This window comes from Prunus avium, chromosome 6 (genome assembly GCF_965620075.1).
Source record: "Prunus avium chromosome 6, drPruAviu1.hap1.1, whole genome shotgun sequence".
Taxonomy (NCBI): Eukaryota; Viridiplantae; Streptophyta; class Magnoliopsida; order Rosales; family Rosaceae; genus Prunus; species Prunus avium.
This window is the reverse complement of record NC_142289.1, coordinates 36,543,236-36,563,881: the sequence shown is the minus strand read 5'-3', so window position 1 is coordinate 36,563,881 and position 20,646 is coordinate 36,543,236. Positions and strand designations below refer to the sequence as shown.

Here is a 20,646-nt window from a genome sequence, read left to right as displayed (position 1 = left end):
AGTCTTGTCATTTTATGTACTTTTTGGATGAAAGTGAAGTTTTCTTCAGGATCAAAAGAAGTACAAGGCTACAGAAACTGGTTGATGCTTTGTGTACCACCGTTCCTTGGATCCTGAATCATTAATAATTTTGTTTGAGAATGACCACATTCACAAGCAGAAGACTACTGCTGAGGAGGTGAGTAGCATGCACGTAAGTTGATTAAAGAAGAAGCGTGTAAGGAGCTTGTACCTCAAGTGATTAAACTAGTTACCCAAGCACTTGAGGTCCTAAGGACCTGTCTTTTGATTTATTAAGGGATGATTAATTGTTTTAAAGTATTTAATTAAATAATAACTAGCTTTGTTTTGTTCTCACACACTTCACTATTGTTCACAACAGCAAAGTTAATACAAAGTTTAGGCCTGTAGTTCTATATAATGACAAATATATAGGTAAAGAATAATAAGTCTAATAGAAGTCATGAGAAATATTTGTGGCAAAATTAATAATTTGAATGTGGTGCCATGTGCCAATTAATAAATTGAATGGGACTTGGCAGATGGTTTACTTGTGGTTTAGTTATGGATAACATTATACTGCCGGTCGACACAGAGGTTTTTATGTCGTACCATTTTTACTGTCGGTCGACACGAACTGTTGCCAATTTCCGCTGTAAATTAGGTTACTTAATTCTAGGGATTTGTTTTTATCTTGTTTCCTTTTCTATTTTATGGTGTAAATAGGATTCCTTTGTGGAGAAGAATACAATCAGAAAATTCTACCCATATTGTTCTCGAACATTCTCACTTGAAGTTACATGTAGATATATTTTATATGTGACAACAAAATTTGTCAAACTAAATTTCATTAAGGGGAAAGAGAGATTACGAAAATTAGATATATTACATGAGAAAAAACATGAGAGAAGCTCATTCCATACTCAAAAAGGGCAATATGTCTGGCCAGTATCACATGCAAAAATATTATCAACGAATTCATGCCAGCAAAAATTGATATCTCAGCGAATGTTGTCTGCGTTCTTACATATAAACCCATTACCGGAGGCAGTAACAACACCAAGCTTTGCACCCACCAAATGTTGCAAATTCACATCTTCTACGTAAGAACCTATAAGATTTGCATCCCTAAAATTAGAAGTATTCGTGCCCTTGAGATTTTTCAAGCCTGCACATTTCAGACTAGCCGCCTCAAAATTTGCATTTGTAAGATCAGCGTTATAAAGCTGTGCAGTATCCAAGATTGCTCTCAAAAAGCTACAATTTACCAAGCATGCTCTTTGTACTTTTGCAAAGTCAAGGTTGGCATTAACAAATGAAGCGTCACGGAGATTTGCTCCTAGAAATACAGAACTTGTCAAAGTAGCATTGTTAAAGATGGCACCCTCAGCATCCACATAATTAAATTTTACGCGTGTAAGATCACAACCTGAGAAACACACATTTCTCAGACATGCATAACTGAAATCTATCTTCGTCAAGTCTAGTTTCGAAAGATCAAGGCCAGAGAGATTGAAACCTTTAAACTTCATTGTAGCATTAGATAGTATAAAGTTGATGATATCCCTGCGCGTGAAATCTGCATCCAACTTTGCAATTTGATCGTTCTCCTTCTTGTTTAGAAAAGCATGTATTTCCTCTGTTAGACCAACTAGTTGAAAATATTCTGCCTCTCTCAAAAGCTCTGAATATTTACAACGCTCTTCTAACAAAGGAACAGTACCATCCCTTAGCCAATTAAGGATGTGCCGAAAATGTGTGCCATCCCTGTCAATAAAAACAAATCCCTTTTCACAGTCTTCTTCACACACAACATTATGGCGTCCACTAAACATTGCAGCAAGCATTGAGTTAGGCTCACGCTGAGTTAGAGTATCAACACTTGTGCAAAATTTGTTTCCGCCGATATTGAGGCGAATTACAGAAGATTTCTTCAGCTCCTTCATCGCCATTGCTTTGAAAAGAAAGATTTTGGTATTTTAGGATTTTCAGAGATAATTTTATTCTTCTCCTAAGGGAGTATATATAACAACTTACATGTGTAAGGAGCAAGTAACCTAATTACAATAAATACAAAATTCCCAATCAAAACAGGATACAAATATAGTAATTAAAATTCGTAATTTACTTATCCTTTTCCTAATCCTAATTTGAGTTCCAACTTACCCTTTCTCTCATATTCCCGACTTTCCAGATTTATAGCTTCCACCCTTTCAAATAATATATACATATGTCACTAAATAAATTAAAACATGTCATTTTAAACCCCATATCTCAAATCTCGATATTCATTTTAATCACAGAATTGAATGTGGTTCTTTGATAAATAAATTAAAAAACAATTGAATATTGTTCCAATTATTTTTATTTTTAGAAAAAAAATACACAAAGCTAAAGTAACAATTGTTGGTTGATTGACCTTAGACAATGAACAAGAAAAGCAAATAATTAAGAAGAGAGGTCGTTTTAGTTGAATTCTATCGTACTTGTTATAATTTTGTTTCTTATACAGGAAGATAAGTGGAGTGAGGAAAAATTTACGTGGCATTGGGGCTTTAGGAAGAAATCTTTTCGTGTATTGAAATCGAGGAAACATGTAAAATCATCGCTCGCTCTTCTCGTGTATTGAAAGCGAATAATTTGTCCTTAGTATTTAATTTCCACAATCAACACTCCCACTTTGGGCTTTCACATGCATAATTAGGGCTTGGACATGTTTGGCCATTAACAGAAGTACCAACAAGCTTTGCACCCTCCAAATGCTGAGAACTCACATTTACTACATAAGCTTGTTCAAGATTTGCATCCATAAAATTAGTCTTAGTAGTCGTCTTGAGATTCTTCAAGTTCGCGCTTCTCAGACAAGCATCTTGTAAGTTTGCATTTGTAAGATCAACATCATGGAGCTCTGCACAATCCAATCTTGCTCTCCAAAAGCTACAATTTATCAAACATGCACCTTGTACCTTTGCAGAGCGAAGATTGGCATCAACAAATAAAGCATCACGTAGATTTGCCCCTATTAATTTAGAGTTTTGCAAACTAGCATTGCGAAAGATGGCACCCTCAGCATCCACATGATTAAATTTTGCGCCATCAAGATCACAACTTGAGAAACACACATTTCTTAGACAAGCGTAACTGAAATCGATATTGCTCAGGTCTAGTTTCGAAAGATCAAGGCCAGACAGATTAACACCTCTAAATTACCTAATTCTTGCATTAGATTGTATACACCTGATGATATCCCTGCGCGTTAATTCTGCATCCAACTTTGCTATGCTTTTTTTATCATCTTCCTTCTTCTTGTTTAGAAAATCATGTATTTGTTGGGAAAATGGCTCACCTAAGGATACAAGGTTGGTTTTGGCGCTGAAAGGAAGATTTTGAATCTGCCTAAAAGCGACCGGTCGCTAGGCATTTGCGACCGGTCGTTTTGAAGCAGATTCGAAGTCTGGAGCAACATCAACGAGCGACCGGTCGCCAGTTCTTTGCGACCGGTCGCAGGAAGCTAGCGACCGGTCGCTTAGCATTTGCGACCGGTCGTTTAGAAGCAGATTCAAGGTCTGGAGGAAAAACCAAAAGCGACCGGTCGCCAGGAACTGGCGACCGGTCGTCCCAATCGTGCTGTGACGATTTCTTACGCGTTTTCAACAGTGTTTTCAATGGCTATCGCTTTCCACAAGATTTCAGAGGCTTAGTGGGTCACTTCTGAGTTAAATGAACGTTGACTACCTGCTGGATAGTTGGGAGAGCACTCATGGCTAATTGGTTATCTTATTTCAAAGATATCACTCTCCATTTTCTGGTGTAAGTGGGAGGTGGCTGAGTTGGATTCTATTTACCTACTTGATCTGACATTTAGTCTAAGTGGTGACTAAAGGGAAGAACGTGGAGGACAAGCTGATATCTTATCTCTTGTCTATTGGCTTGTGTAGGAAATGGGGTGAAGTAAGATAACACAAGAGGAGAAAACAAGTTGAATAATTGTAAGTGGAAGAAGCTGGTATTCCAAGTTGAGTTAGAGCTGAAGTTTTAGTTGTGTGTTCAGAAAAACTAAGGGGAGAGCAAGAGAGTTCTCTAAGTGTATCAAGGTGTTGAGCAAGGGTGTGAGAGAAACAGATTGTGAGGGTAGTGTTCTAAGGGGGTTTCCTTTGTAAACCAAAGTTGTAACCTATCTTCATTAGTGAAATTTCTCAAGGTGATCACCAAAGAGGATGTAGGCAATTTGCTGAACCTCTATAAACACTTGTGTCATTTGTGCTTGGTTAATTTCTGTGTGTGTGTGTAAGACTCATCCATCATTGAGTTCTTTGTCCAAAGTCCATCAACAACAAGATCTTAAAAGGGCAGTGAGTTAGTCATTAATTCTCAACAAGTGGTATCAGAGCTGTGTTTGGCAGCTGGAGCTAGTTCTTCTCTTGGAGTGCTAGTGTGTTGAAGATGGCAAGTGACATGGAAGCTGAGAGTGGTAGCAGTTCACAGCATATGAAGCCACCACAGGCAGCAAGTATGAAGGTGGAGTTAAAGCCTTTCACAGGGAAGGAGAACTTCACTCTTTGGCAACGAAGGATGAAGTCAGCTCTTACACAACAACAGCTCCATGTAGTGTTGGTTGGCAAGGAGAAGAAGCCAGCAAGCATGACGGATGATGAGTGGGGAGTTCTTGACGAGTTAGCCAGAGGAGCTATCGAAAACTATCTCTCCGATGAGGTGCTCATCAACGTGATAAAGGATACAGCGAAGCAAACATGGGAGAAGCTCGAAGAGATGTTTGCAGGGAAATCGTTGTCCAACAAACTCTTCCTCAAGGAAGAACTCCTGAATCTTAAGATGGAGGAGGGAGGAAATCCAATGGAACATCTAAGTAGTTTCAATAGATGTGTTGCTGACTTGCAGAGAATGGATGTGAATTATAGTCCGGAGGATAAGGCTCTCATGTTGTTGACATCCTTACCTTCGTCCTATAAACACTTCCGAACCACTCTTATGTTCGGAAAGGTTACTCTTGATTTTGAGCCTGTGGTGCAAGACATCATGACACACCATAGGATGACTCAACGTTCGGGAGAAAACTCTCAAGGTGAAGGTCTAGTTGCAAAGACCGGAGAGAGAGGTCGTTCAAAGAGGCGTGAAGGCAAGAAAGGCAATAGAGGAAGGTCCAAATCCAAGGCGAAAGATGGTTGTTTCGAGTGTGGGTCAAAGGAGCATTGGAAAAAGAATTGCCCCATATGGAAGGAGAAGAAGAACAAAGGGAAGAATGCAGCAAACACAGCGGAGGATGTCACGGAAAGTGATGGTGAGCTTTTGTGTGTTAATAGCAATGTTAAAACAAATGCATTGGCTAATTCTTCAAGGTGTTCCTCTTCCGATTGGATTTTGGATTCCGGATGCTCATATCATATGTGCTCAAACAAGGAGTGGTTTGACACGTATGAGAAAGAAGATAGCAGTGAAGTGATGATGGGGGATGGCTCAATGTGTAGAGTCAAAGGAACCGGTACAATCAAGGTAAAGATGCATGATGGGGCTGTTAGGACGCTTGGAATGGTAAGGCACATTCCAAAGTTGCGTAAGAATCTCATTTCCCTTGGAACTCTTGATAAGAATGGTTATTCATTCAAAGCAAATGGAGGGAAACTCATAGTCTCAAAAGGTTCACTTGTGATTATGAAGGGTGAGATTCAACCTAATTGTCTATATAGGTTGTGTGGTACAACAATCATAGGTGGAGCAGCTGTATCTACAAGCAAGGACTCGGAAGATGAAACTCAGCTTTGGCATTTGAGGCTAGGGCACATGAGTGAGAGGGGCATGCAGGAACTACACAACAGAAAATTGTTGAAAGGTGTTCAAAGTTGCAAGCTTGAGTTCTGCAGATTTTGTACCATGGGAAAGCAATCAAAAATAGCTTTCAAGCAGCGAAACAAAGAGGAAGAAAGCACGGGTGTGCTAGATTATATTCACACGGATGTATGGGGGCCATCACCGGTTAAATCGAAGGGTGGAGCTCGCTATTTTGTGACTTTCTTGGATGATTTTTCCAGGAAGGTTTGGGTCTACTTCATGAAGGAGAAATCTGAGGTCTTCACCAAATTCAAAGAGTGGAAGGCGGAAGTAGAGAACCTAACCGGAAGAAAGATCAAGATCCTAAAGAGTGACAATGGTGGTGAATATAAGGACAGCAAGTTCCTTGAGTTTTGCAAAAGTGAAGGCATTAAAAGGCACTTTACCGTGAAGAAGACACCCCAACAAAATGGAGCTGCGGAGAGGATGAACCGAACTCTCATGGAGCGTGAGAGATGTATGAGAATTCATGCAGGGTTGCCCGAATCTTTTTGGGCAGAAACGGTTAACCACGCTGCCTATTTGGTTAACCGATCGCCTTCAAGAAATCTTGAGTTCAAGTGTGCAGAGGAGGTATGGTCTAAAAGGTCAATCGATTATTCGAATCTTAAGGTGTTTGGGTGCAGTGCATATGCACTTATTCCTAGTGATGAAAGATCCAAGTTGAAGCCAAAGTCTCTTGAATGTATTTTCATTGGATTTGAGAGTGGTGTGAAGGGCTACAAGCTGTGGGATCCAGTGAACCACAAGAAGATACTCAGCAGAAATGTTGTGTTTGATGAGAAGACCATACCTATGAACAAAGTCAAGAATTCAGAGGCAAAGGAGGATGTTGTTGAGAAAGAAACAACCTTTGAAGTTCCACTCAAGAAGGTGTCAAGAAAGACTACTCAGAAACAGCCAACTGAAGACGTTCAGGAGGAGGTGGAGTCCGACATTGAAGAGGAAGAAGCTGGGCAGCATCAACAACACACTCAAGAAGAAGAAGAGGCTCAAGAACAGGTGGAGCCATCATCTATAGCTCGGTCCAGGCCCAAGAGAACCATCAAACCACCTCAAAGGTTTGGATGGGAGATGGATGCAGTTCACTATGCCCTAAATGCTAGTGAAGAAGAACCAACCACGTTCCAAGAAGCTGTTGAGAACAAGGAACGGGAAAGTTGGATGGAAGCTATGATGCAAGAGATGGAATCTCTACACCAAAACTCAGTTTGGGAGTTAGTTCCTAAACCCAAAGGTCGCAAGGTTATTGGCTGCAAATGGGTGTTTAGGAAGAAAGAAGAAATGCATGAGAAGGGTGCCACCTTATTCAAAGCTCGGTTGGTGGCAAAAGGATTCTTGCAAAAGGAGGGAGTTGATTATGATGAAATCTTCTCTCCGGTGGTGAAACATACTTCTATACGACTACTACTCTCCATAGTAGCACAAGAGGACATGGAGGTGGAGCAAATGGATGTGAAGACTGCTTTCCTTCATGGTGAATTGGAGGAAGACATCTACATGAGCCAACCTCAAGGGTTCATTGAAGCAGGGAAGGAAAATCTGGTTTGCAGGTTGAAGAAGTCTTTGTATGGACTGAAGCAATCTCCAAGGCAGTGGAACAAGTGCTTCGATTCTTACATGATGAAGATTGGGTATAGAAGATGTGAATCTGATTGTTGTGTGTACTCTCATGCATTCAAGGATGGTAACTTCATCCTTTTGCTTCTTTATGTTGATGACATGCTAATTGCATGTAAGGACATGTCAAAAATCCAGAATTTGAAGACATTACTTGGAAGGGAGTTTGACATGAAGGATCTTGGTGCTGCACAAAAGATCCTAGGAATGGAGATAAGGAGAGACAGAAAGGAAGGCAAGTTGTGGCTGTCACAAAGCAAGTATATTTCCAAGGTACTTGAAAGGTTTAATATGATGGATTGCAAACCGGTGTCTACTCCTTTGGCGGAGCATTTTAAGTTAAGTGCAAAAGAATGTCCTTCTACGAATGTGGAGAAGGAGGAAATGAGTAAAGTTCCATATGCAAGCTTGGTAGGGTGTCTCATGTATGCAATGGTGTGCACACGCCCCGACTTAGCCCAAGCCGTTAGTGTGGTGTCAAGGTATATGGCGAATCCTGGAAGGCAACATTGGACAGCAGCAAAATGGATTCTCAGGTACTTGAAGGGCACCAAAAGGCTTGGGATATTGTTTGAAAGACAACAAGGAAAGGCATGTGTGTCGGGGTATGTAGATTCTGATTATGCAGGAGATCTAGACAAGAGGAGATCCACCACAGGATATGTCTTCACTTGTGGTGGAGGACCGATTAGTTGGAGAGCAGTGTTACAATCGGTTAGTGCCTTGTCTACTACGGAAGCGGAGTATATGGCTTTAACGGAAGCTTCAAAAGAAGCGGTATGGCTGAAGAGATTGGCAAAGGAATTCGGGATAGCTCAAGACTTGGTGGTGATTCTAAGTGACAGTCAAAGTGCTATTTGCTTAGTGAAGAATCAAGTGTTCCATGGGAGGTCCAAACACATTGATGTGAGATACCACCGGATAAGGGATTGGGTGAATGATGGAGACATCACAATAATGAAGGTTCATACAAATGAGAACGCTTCAGATTGCCTAACAAAGCCAGTCACAACAGCTAAGTTCAAGCATTGTTTGAGCTTGCTCAATCTTGTTACATGCTAAAGATTGAGGTGGAGTTCTTGAGAGTTATTAGGACGATTCTCAAGACATTACAGATGTCCTAGAAGGCAATGATGTCCACAAGGAGTATTAGGCTCGCCATGGTGGAGATTGTTGGGAAAATGGCTCACCTAAGGATACAAGGTTGGTTTTGGCGCTGAAAGGAAGATTTTGAATCTGCCTAAAAGCGACCGGTCGCTAGGCATTTGCGACCGGTCGTTTTGAAGCAGATTCGAAGTCTGGAGCAACATCAACGAGCGACCGGTCGCCAGTTCTTTGCGACCGGTCGCAGGAAGCTAGCGACCGGTCGCTTAGCATTTGCGACCGGTCGTTTAGAAGCAGATTCAAGGTCTGGAGGAAAAACCAAAAGCGACCGGTCGCCAGGAACTGGCGACCGGTCGTCCCAATCGTGCTGTGACGATTTCTTACGCGTTTTCAACAGTGTTTTCAATGGCTATCGCTTTCCACAAGATTTCAGAGGCTTAGTGGGTCACTTCTGAGTTAAATGAACGTTGACTACCTGCTGGATAGTTGGGAGAGCACTCATGGCTAATTGGTTATCTTATTTCAAAGATATCACTCTCCATTTTCTGGTGTAAGTGGGAGGTGGCTGAGTTGGATTCTATTTACCTACTTGATCTGACATTTAGTCTAAGTGGTGACTAAAGGGAAGAACGTGGAGGACAAGCTGATATCTTATCTCTTGTCTATTGGCTTGTGTAGGAAATGGGGTGAAGTAAGATAACACAAGAGGAGAAAACAAGTTGAATAATTGTAAGTGGAAGAAGCTGGTATTCCAAGTTGAGTTAGAGCTGAAGTTTTAGTTGTGTGTTCAGAAAAACTAAGGGGAGAGCAAGAGAGTTCTCTAAGTGTATCAAGGTGTTGAGCAAGGGTGTGAGAGAAACAGATTGTGAGGGTAGTGTTCTAAGGGGGTTTCCTTTGTAAACCAAAGTTGTAACCTATCTTCATTAGTGAAATTTCTCAAGGTGATCACCAAAGAGGATGTAGGCAATTTGCTGAACCTCTATAAACACTTGTGTCATTTGTGCTTGGTTAATTTCTGTGTGTGTGTGTAAGACTCATCCATCATTGAGTTCTTTGTCCAAAGTCCATCAACAACAAGATCTTAAAAGGGCAGTGAGTTAGTCATTAATTCTCAACAGTATTCCCTCTCTTAGACCAAGTAGTTGAAAATAGTATGCTTCTCTCAGAAGTTCTGAATATTTAGAGCAATCTTCCAATGAGGGAACAATTCCATCCCTTAACCAATTAAGGATGTGCCGAAAATGTGTACCATCCCTATCAATAAAAACATATCCCTTTGCAGGGTCTTGATGACGTCCGCTAAACATTGCAGCAAGCATTGAGTTAGGCTCACGCTGAGTTAGAGTATCAACACTTGTGCAGAATTCATTTCCTCCAATATTCAGCCGAATTACATAAGATTTCTTCAGCTCGTTCATCATCATTGCTTCGAACCTCGCCGATCATATAACTTGAGAATTGCTCTCTGATGCACTTCAGTTTTTCTGTAAATGTCTTACTAATCCACTCTCTTATATAAGTGTAAAGGGCACCAAAATCACAAGATATGTAATTAAGTCACATAAATGTATATGTTTATCAAGATACACACTTGAATTCATGTACCTGTTGCTGATTCAAACCTCAAAATTTTCAAATTCATTTAAACCAACGAGGTTGATTGCATCAAATTCTATTCGTACGAGTTGTTTTGTATTCTGACATAAATGAATATTATCATGGCTCCAATTTCTTGCTATCTGTTGGTCTATTAATCACGCAGCGTGACAATAAGAAAGGCAACCAACCGACAGCCTTAAAAACACATAAGCCTGAAATGATGGAAAAGAAAAGAAAAAGAAAACTCTCGAAGTATCTCTTGCAATACCGAGTGAAACTAATGTTTGGCCGGAAAATTTATTGTGTGTGATGGCACTTGACATACCAACGTGATGTCACAAATATCCATATATACAAATTACAATATACATATATGGGAGATAAACTTCCCCATTTTATCAATGTTCAATTTTAGAGAGATGTCCGTAGCCCACTACTAGCAACATTGATAGTGTCCCCAACTTAACCACCATTACTAGTAGTGGATTGCATCGGTCTCTCTGAATGTGCTCATGACAAGGAAGTTATTTCACACATGATTCACCAGAAAAACTTTATCGTAATGGGGATGGTAGTGTTTCACTATTCCCAACTAGTAATGAAATGACATGTGGAAAAATCAAGGATATTGACCAAAAACGCATTTGCTGGATCCTTTTACCCTTCGTGCCTCTTTAATGAATTTCTCACTTCTGAGACCCCAAAAAAGAAATCAAGAATAATGTGCGGTGTAAAATACAGGAATTGAAGTGTTTAATTTTACACCAGAAAATTGGTGTAGATTTCAATCATTGAATTGTAGTGTTTGTTAAAATCTGACCCCAAAAAAAAGCGTTTCTTAAAACAAAAAATTTGAGATTTAATTCAGGTACCGTGACTTTTTTTTCCCGTTTAAGGATTGATATTGTTCTATGACCAAAAAAAAAGGATTGATATTGTTCATCATCTTATTTGGGTATTGCTTACTCCCTATGTTTAATGTTTTTTTTTTTCTTAAAAATATTGTGTTAATTTTTTAGTATATTTTAAATGAGGTGGCATGCTTATAATAAAAATCAAGCATATCCTAACAGAGGATTTATCTCGATACAGTTGAATTCATATACATGTTGCTCATTCAAACATCAAAATTTTCAAACCAATGAGGCTAATTGCATCAAATTCTATTCCTAGGAGTTGTTTTGTATTCTAAGATTAATGAATATTATGTTCAGTCTATTAAGTACAAGTTATATAAAGTTTGCAAATTTATGGAGTTCTGTTTTCCGACTTCACTAGTGGATATGTTTGGCAGCGATCTCCTAAAAAAACTTCCCGAAAGCCAACTGGATCTAATTAATTTAGTGAAAAAAAGGGCATTGATTTGTAGATATCAGAGGTCTTAGATTCAAACCATCATGGCATTATTTGTGTGTGTGTGAGAGAGAAATCCCCTCCCCTCTAGCTTAAGCTATTCCTTGTACCCAAAAAAAAAACTTCCCTCCACAGAAAATTAGTTTGCAAATTTAAGACTACAATGATTGTATATTTTACATCATCTACTCTATATAATGTTTACTATAATGGGGCGTAAAAATGGTGTTGCAATGTCCTCCATATTGGCAGTCGACCTTGAGAGTTGTACCCATCAACAAACCTTCAAGATCACCTTATATACCTATAACTCTAAAACTAAACCCATCGCCTAATTGAATCCTAATCCTAATCCTAGTTTGAGTTCCAGGCAAACCAAACTCTAGTTGGATAATGAGTAATCGCATGCCACTAAATCAACAAGTTCATTTTGAACCTCATATCTAAAATCTCAATATTCATTTTTAATAAAGGGAATTTTATCAACATTTTAATTAAATAATTCGAATGTGTTTCTTTGATAAATAACAAAAACAATTGAATATTGTTCCAATTATTTCTATAAAAAAAAATTCTGAAGTAATGTGGTGCCAATGTTCCTATCACGAGTGCAATGTGTTCGTGACAAGGAACACATTTGCATTTGTAAGATCAACATCATCCAATCTTTACTTTGCGTGTTTCAAATTAGCCAGTGGTCATCTATCAATCCCCAAAGTTCAAATCACCTGGAAAGAAGGCCATGACAATGACCTTGTAATGGTGAATTTGTTTGATATTGTGAACTTGTTTGTTTTGGCAAGACTTCTATAATTGTGAACTTGTTGGTTTTGGTAAGTCTTTTGTAATGCTATGCACTTGTGGTTTTTAACCAATTCTTTGTAATGCTCTTGTTTGTTTTAGCAAGACTTTTGTAATTGTGAACTTGTTTGTTTTTGTAAGTCTTTTGTAATGCTATACACTTGTGGTTTTTAACCAGTTCTTTGTAATGCTCTGCACTTGTGGTATTTAGCAAGTCTTTTGAAATTATGCTATGGTTAAGCACCAATGATATGATATGCACTTTTGTACTTCAAAGTGTTAAATGCAAACTCAGTACTTCTTTTCAAATAACCAAAAGGTTTGGTTTCTTTAAAACCTGTTTATACTTTGTCTTTTCAAATGCACCAATATGGTGAAGTTTTGCATTGAAAGTGAGATATCCAAATGGTCAGATATGTTTATGCCCAACTGCTATGAGTACATGTTACGAATTGCACCACTTCATTCACAGCTAGCCAAATGTTTTTTTTTAATACAGGAAATGGCGTCAAAAAACAAATACAAAAACCCAACAACACCACTAACACATATTACCCAAAACCCAAAACCACAAAATAGATGCCATCAAACCCTTTCATCACATTAATTCCAATTTCAACTGTTTCCCATCCCTGAATTTGGTTTCAATAACAAAAAAAGGGCCAAAATTATCATCACAATGAAGCAGTTGCCAATCCAAAACCCAATCTTCTTTACTTTAGCTCTCTGCAATTGAAGTTCCTCCTCCATGGTTCTAATACGCCTTAACAGCCCGGGAATGATCTGATTCGAACGATCGAACATTTCTGGGTCCGCCCACTTCCACAAATCACACCGTCGACCTCTCTGCATCACTCATGGAATCGGATAAAAAAAAAATATTTAAATAACCAAAAGCATCATAAAACTCACCCCTTGTGTGCCATAAACATAGAACCTTCTTCTAGGGTTTAAATCTATCCACGATATCCTTATTAACGCCTCATTTAGACATTTACAGTATCTCCCCAACACAGCTCCTCCACGTTCACTTGAGGTTGATGTCTTGCGCCTCATCTCAACACCACCACTGGTCTGGGTAACAAAATTGGGGCATTAGGGCTAATTGGGGGGGATTTAGTCGAAGTGAAAAGGTGACGTGGAGGTTTTGCTCTTCTTAAAGGGGTCGCGTGCACATCATGTGGGTGGGAAGAGTAATAGAGAAATGGATGAAATAAGTCAAAATCTGACCATAGGGACCGACTTGACTATTTTTAACAAATTCGTACCCTTAATTTACCAAAAAAATAATCAAGTGTGCAAATTGACAATTATGTTATGGTTTGGGGGCAAAACCGCATTTAAGCCAAATGAAATTGATGATAGGAGAAGGTAAAAACGACATTGGAAGGTTTTGAAGCAAACAGAACAGAGAATGCGTATAATCTTACACTGAATAAAGAACAGAAGAAGAAGATGTTGATGAAGAAGAAACAACTGTTGATTTTATATGGTTAAATAGAGAGAGAGAGAGAGAGAGAAAGAGAGAGAGAGAGAGAGAGAGAGAGAGAGAGAGAGGGAATTGGGGTTTTGGGTTTGCGCGCTAAGATGTCAGGAGAGGACGAGGCTCTTCTCCTGAGATCCTCAAACGACATTAACAAAGACGAAAATGGTGGCGCTTCTGCCGAGAACGACAGTGATTTGGAAGCTCAAGATGGAATGAGCGGCAGAAAGAACAGTATCAGTCCGACCAGTAGAAGAGGAGGCGTCGGAGGCTTCAAAGATCTGCTGATCAAGCATTTGGACGGCGCAGGAGGGCTCTCCGGTCGCCGGCTCAGTTTCAAGCGCGGTAGAGAAAACCACAATCACAGAGAGATTAGAGAGCCGCGTTCCCCTGTAGATCCCCACCATCAACATCATAATCATCAGCAGCATCATGAGCCCTTGGCCGGCATGGATGGGAATGATGAGCTTGCCGATAGTGCCCCTCCCGAGTGGGCTTTGCTTCTCATTGGTTGCCTTCTCGGCCTCGCCACCGGTCTCTTTGTCGCGGCTTTTAACAAAGGGGTAAGCTTTCATCTTCCAAAAGCCTCCAATGCATAATCCCGTTCATGTTTTGGAGATCCAGTTGTTGCCCATCATGGGAAAACTTATAATTTTTGTAAAGTGCTGAAAAATATGTGAACTTGGTGCTTAGTTTTACATCACTTTCTCTGCGTTTGACACTTGTTATGCTTCTTCCAATGCTGCCTCTACACCATTGCAACCGCTATTTTTCTGTTAGATTGCAATATGATTGATCAAAGATGGTTTGCATTTGGAATGGTGTCAATTGTTTTGATGGGATTGGTTCTTATGATTGGAAATAAGAGATAGAAATGGTGGTGCTTCTTGGTATGTATGTTTGGGTTCTAGAGTTTGTAACAGTATGCGTGTCATTTCTGGTGCTTCTTATTGCTTGTTTCTGTGTGATCCAAGATGGTCTACATTTGGAAATGGTGCCAATAACGGATTAAAAATTGTGCTTCTTGGTTTGATTGTTTAGCTTGTACAGTCTATAACATTATGTCTTGTTTAGTTTGTTCTATTGACATTCATTGACACCTTAGTGCTCATCTAGGTACATGTTATACATGAATGGGCCTGGGCTGGTACTCCAAATGATGGTGCTGCATGGCTCCGTCTGCAGAGACTGGGTGATACTTGGCATCGAATTCTTTTAATACCAGTCACAGGTGGGGTTATTGTTGGCATGATGCATGGTTTACTTGAAATATTGGACCAGATAAGGCAGTCCAGTTCCTCTCAAAGACAGGGTTTTGATTTACTTGCTGGAGTTTTTCCCACAATAAAGGCTGTCCAGGCGGCTGTCACTTTAGGTACTGGTTGTTCTTTGGGTCCTGAAGGCCCTAGTGTAGATATTGGAAAATCTTGTGCCAACGGATTCTCATTAATGATGGAAAACAACAGAGAAAGGAAGATTGCCCTTGTTGCAGCAGGTGCAGCGGCTGGAATTTCTTCAGGTACAACCCAGAATATCTTGTCTACAAGTTGTTTGCATTTATTTTATGAGTTAGCTTCATTTATTGTTTCCTTTGTCTACTAATTCGTTACAATCGTTTATCAAATGCAGCTTAATGCAGTACTGCCTTAAAAATCAACTTAAATTTTACTCTTAAAAGAAATAGAATAAATTTCTTTATGACTGAACTGTGGGAGATTGATACTTCATTAATGAATGTAATTATTTGGTCTGTTGTTCATTCACTTATCTAATTTGCAACATCCAGTTGTCTTTGAGATCACAAAATACAAGTTGTCTATCTCAAGTTTTGTTTCCAGGTTAGAGTAACATGTCAAAGGAACTTTTCCTTCAATATGAGATGCACTCCTCTTCTCTTCATTCTTATCATTGTTATTGTCATTTGTGTGCCTTAATCAAGAACATGAACAAATAATCAGTTTGGCATTAGAATAGTGAGATAGTCTTTATGTACTTTTGCCTGATCCTCTCATCATGGCTCTAGTTTCGTAGTACTGTTCATTCTAGTAAAAAGATGTTTATTTAAGACAACTTTATACAGTTCTGTTTCTCCATTTTATAATCTTTTAGGATTTTTTCTCTCCAGGGTTTAATGCAGCAGTTGCTGGTTGCTTCTTTGCTATTGAAACCGTGTTAAGGCCTCTTCGAGCAGAAAATTCACCTCCATTTACAACTGCAATGATTATATTGGCTTCTGTTATATCATCCACCGTATCTAATGTTTTACTTGGGACTCAATCAGCCTTTACTGTGCCCACATATGATTTGAAATCTGCAGCTGGTACCTAATATTTCCCTCTCTTTCTTTCTTTCTTTTTTCAAAAAGTTTTTGTTTTTTTCATTTTCTTCAGTAAATTTATTGTTGAATATTCATTTATTTTATATGCATGTGTGCATGATACTATTTTTTTTTCAATTTATTTAGATATATATGTATATGCAGTATCTGATTTTGTGTGCGCGTGCATGACATGCATGTGTATATTTTTCTCAGACAACTTTACCTAAGTGGTCCGTTTGAGTGTATATCCACATCACTGTTGGAGTTTGCTCTGTTACTGAGTTGATGGTGGGGGAGTCACTTTGCATATTATTTGTACCTCCATTTCATTTCAACGGTTCCTTTTTTCTATTACATAGAATTGTTCAAAGTGCAACTTTGGTATGTAAGTTTCCTAGGACATCTATGCTGGTGAATTGCTGTCTTGCAAGGAATTTTGAAATTTTGTGGATAAATGATTTTGATGCATCTGTTTTGAGATTTTTTAAAAATACTTTTTGGTGTTGCCTTGCAGAACTACCTCTGTACCTGATATTGGGCATGCTATGTGGTGCTGTAAGTGTAGCCTTCACTCGCTTGGTTGCTTGGTTCACAAAGTTCTTTGACTTTATCAAGGAAAGATTTGGCCTTCCTGCTGTTGCCTGCCCTGCATTAGGTGGTTTAGGAGCTGGTATAATCGCTCTTAAGTATCCTGGAATTTTGTACTGGGGTTTCACAAATGTTGAAGAAATCCTGCATACTGGGAGGATTGCTTCGGCTCCTGGAATCTGGCTGTTAACTCAATTGGCAGCAGCCAAAGTTGTGGCAACAGCTTTATGCAAGGGTTCTGGGCTTGTAGGTGGCCTATATGCACCAAGCTTGATGATTGGTGCTGCTGTTGGTGCTGTGTTTGGGGGTTCAGCTGCAGAACTGATAAATTCAGCCATTCCAGGAAATGCTGCTGTTGCCCAGCCACAGGCTTATGCACTGGTACAGTTCTTTGTTACCGGCCTATCTTGGTCAAGTGTAAAAATATGTTTAGCCCATTAAATATGACTGAAATAGTTTTAAACTTGGGCAGGTTGGAATGGCTGCTACACTAGCTTCAGTTTGTTCGGTGCCATTGACATCAGTCCTACTTCTGTTTGAGCTGACAAAAGATTACCGGATATTGCTTCCTCTCATGGTATTCTTCTGCTGAGATAATTTCTTAACTCTTTCTTCTTTGGGGATGGGGTTGGACATTGTCATTAAGTGCACAGGTTGCTAGTGCTTACTGTTTATTTTTGTATTGTGCAAGTAGGGAGCTGTTGGATTGGCAATTTGGGTTCCCTCTGTGGTAAACCAGCCAATGGAGACTGAACCATCTGATACACAGAATTCAGCAAGAGTATATTCTGTTGTTTCGGCCGCTGAAGAGAAAGATGAAGTTATGCGGAGACAACTTGATAGTGGACATGATTTGGAACTCTCTGTAATAGGAAACACTTCTGACTCCGAAACAGTTAGTGAAGAATTGCTTCTGGAAGATCTAAAGGTTTCGCATTTCTTCCTTTTGTTTTGAGCTGTTTATCAAGAGCTCTCCTCACTCGCTCACACACACACACACAAACACTCATTTTTAATTGTTATTGATAAATTTGACATTTTCTTTTGCAACTGCAGCATCTCGTTTCACTTTTTGACTGTCGCTGTACCTGACTTGCTCAATTGTTCATCCCTTCTTATGCTAGGTTTCACGGGCCATGTCAAAGAACTATGTGAAAGTTCCTGTGAGTGTAACTATGAAAGAGGCAATAAAATGCATGCGTGACAATCATCAGAATTGTGTGTTGGTGGTTGATGATGAAGATCTTCTTGAGGGAATATTAACATTTGGTGATGTTAGACGGTTTCAATCAAAGAAGTCTAGCGATACATCCAAGAGCGATTGTAGATTTTTGGACGTATGTTTTATCTTCCATAAGTTCTGTTCTTAGTTAATGCATAGTTAATCCCAAATTATAGTTCCCATTAATTACTTCTCAATCAACAATAATTATATTCTCCTCTCTCTCTCTCTCTCTCTCTCACACACACACACACACACACGCACACGCGCATAGATAGGGTTGGACCCCCTCTAGCATGTATTATTTTATTATTATTATAATTTGTCTGATGTACATGTTACAATAAGTTTCTTTATGCGAAATTTGTTTGCTGTGATTTCTCCTATAACAGTTCCATAATGTCCTAATTATATGCGAAATTGAAATCTTTGCAGGCAAATACATGCCTTGTTTCCTCTGTTTGTACTCGAGGAATTAGCTATTGTGGGCGAGCACGTGGTATATTTACCTGTTATCCGGACACTGATTTAGCAATGGCCAAGGAACTAATGGAGGCGAAAGATATCAGGCAGTTGCCTGTGGTTAAGCGTGTCAGAGAACCATCAAAAGAAATAAAGCGAAGAATAGTAGCTATTCTTCATTATTCTTCAATCTTGAACTGTCTCAGGTTTTCAATACATTCTTCATTATTCTTTCAATATAATATAATACCTTGTTTCACCTCCTATATTTGATGCCTGATACACCAATACTAGTAACCTTCCTCTTCATTTATTCTAAGGATGTTTCAGAAACAGTAATCTATCAAAATAAACAGTCTTAGCCACTTCCTAGAACGGTCTTGTTAAACTGTCTTTTTTCCCTAGAAAGTAAAGAGGTGATTGATTGAATCAAAGTTTCTTCGTATATCATATGGTTGCTCTCAGTCATTTTCTACTTTATTGGCCAAACAATAAAACATGGACCTTACTGGATGTAATCTGAATCCCCCTTCCCCTCTCTAGTTACAAATCTTGCTGCTATATACGATTGTGGAGTTGACTGTATATAATAATCTATCATTTTCCTTTCATGGTAACTTATGTTAATAAATTTCAATGCCATAATCTGTCTCATATGAATTTGTGCAGAGAGGAGATTAAATCACAGGAAATCAGTCCATCAACATAGAAAAGAGAATCTCGATGAGGTTACCAATGACCTTTAATTTCTGCCAAAGTGCCGTTGTCAAACCATAACGCGGGACTGCCACCGAAAAGGAGAAGATCAAAGCTCCAAGCAAAGCTGAGGAAAAGAAAGTTAATCAGTCGGAGTGGGTTTTCCTATGCATTTTGGAATTTGACCTCCACATGAGGTTGATGATGAAGTGCACACACACATATATATATATATATAGATTTCCTGGCCCTTCATTTGAGGGTTCAAATTTCGCAAGGGGTTTTTTTTTTTTTTTTTTGATACCACATATTCTTTCATGTAACCTACCAATTTGTTCATTATACATGGAAAGTACAATTCATATGATGTAAGTTGCATCACGTAACCTTATAACTGAAGTTCGTAACGGAAGCACAGTGGTTGGAAGACATGAACGAAATACAAATCATCAGTTGAATAAAAAGAGCTGTTAAAATCCAAAGGGATTTCTTTCTCTCTTTCCTTATTTTAAAATCCTATTAAATATTTAGGCTTAATATCACAAAACATCCCTAAGGATTACGAAACTATTAGATTGCATCCTTAATGTTTTTTTTTTTTGTCATTCGTGGTTCTCAAGGTTAGTATGTGTGATCACAAATGATCCAAGTTGTTAGGTTCCGTCAAAAACTCCGTTAGTTTGTTGACGTGGCATATGTATATATCATAAAACATCCTTGAGGTTCAAGCGCTTATCACAAATGGTCCCTGTGAAATTTTTTAATTTTTTTCATTTAAAATTCATAAAATTTTGGTTTTCTTTTTTAAATTTGATGAATTTTAAATTATTTAAAAATATATATTGTATTTTAAATACACGTGACAATATATTATTAAAGATGTGGACTCCACATATATGCCACATCAACAAACTAATGGAGTTTTTAAAAAATAATTTAAAATTTATAATAAAAAAAAATGAAAAAACCAAGGGTTTAGGGTTCATAAATGGTCCTCAAGGTTAAAATCCTTCTATAAATGGTTTTTTCATTTTAAAATTTTATAAATTTTAAACTATATTTTAAGAAAAACTTCATTAGTTTGTTGATGTGGCATATATGTGGAGCCTACATCTTCAAAAATATAGTGTCACGTGTATTTAAAATACAATATATATTTTTAAAAAAATTTAAAAAGAAAACCAAAATTTTATGAATTTTAAATTAAAAAATTAAAAAATTTCGCAGTGACCATTTGTGATAGGTGCATGAACCTCAGGGATGTTTTGTGATATATACATATGCCAAGTCAGCAAACTAAAGAAGTTTTTGACAGAACCTAACGGCAGGGATCATTTGTGATCACACATACTAATCTTGAGGACCACGAATGACACAAAAAAAAACATTAATGATGCAATCTGATAGTTTCGTAAACCTTAGGGACGTTTTGTGATATTAAACCAAATATTTATGAAGAGAATTGTTATTGGCGCCAAAAAAAAGTCATCATACACTGTTCTTTACAAAGGAATTTGAGTGGTGTATAATGACTTTTTACGAGTGCCGATA

At 38.5% G+C, this 20,646-nt stretch overlaps 2 protein-coding genes and 1 pseudogene across 3 annotated transcripts; 1 reads left to right on the top strand and 2 right to left on the bottom strand.

Moving 5' to 3' along the window:
• Positions 1 to 1,001: 1,001 nt before the first annotated feature.
• LOC110767536 (uncharacterized) lies at positions 1,002 to 1,946 on the bottom strand. The gene has a single exon (XM_021971109.2). The coding sequence runs from the start codon at positions 1,944 to 1,946 to the stop codon at positions 1,002 to 1,004; it is 945 nt and encodes a 314-aa protein (XP_021826801.2).
• Positions 1,947 to 2,666: 720 nt separating this feature from the next.
• LOC110767535 (uncharacterized) lies at positions 2,667 to 9,995 on the bottom strand (annotated as a pseudogene).
• A 3,704-nt stretch (positions 9,996 to 13,699) lies between these two features.
• On the top strand, positions 13,700 to 19,462 carry CLC-F (chloride channel F). Of its 2 annotated transcripts, none has more exons than XM_088255413.1 (9): positions 13,700 to 14,370; positions 14,924 to 15,326; positions 15,933 to 16,127; positions 16,642 to 17,096; positions 17,188 to 17,292; positions 17,410 to 17,643; positions 17,840 to 18,052; positions 18,373 to 18,605; positions 19,073 to 19,462. In XM_088255413.1, the coding sequence occupies exons 1-9, from the start codon at positions 13,912 to 13,914 to the stop codon at positions 19,143 to 19,145; spliced, it is 2,370 nt and encodes a 789-aa protein (XP_088111539.1). In that variant the 5' UTR covers positions 13,700 to 13,911; the 3' UTR covers positions 19,146 to 19,462. The 2 variants fall into 2 exon arrangements, with proteins under 2 accessions (XP_088111539.1, XP_088111538.1); XM_088255412.1 differs by having other exon boundaries at positions 13,701 to 14,370; positions 19,069 to 19,462.
• Positions 19,463 to 20,646: the final 1,184 nt, after the last annotated feature.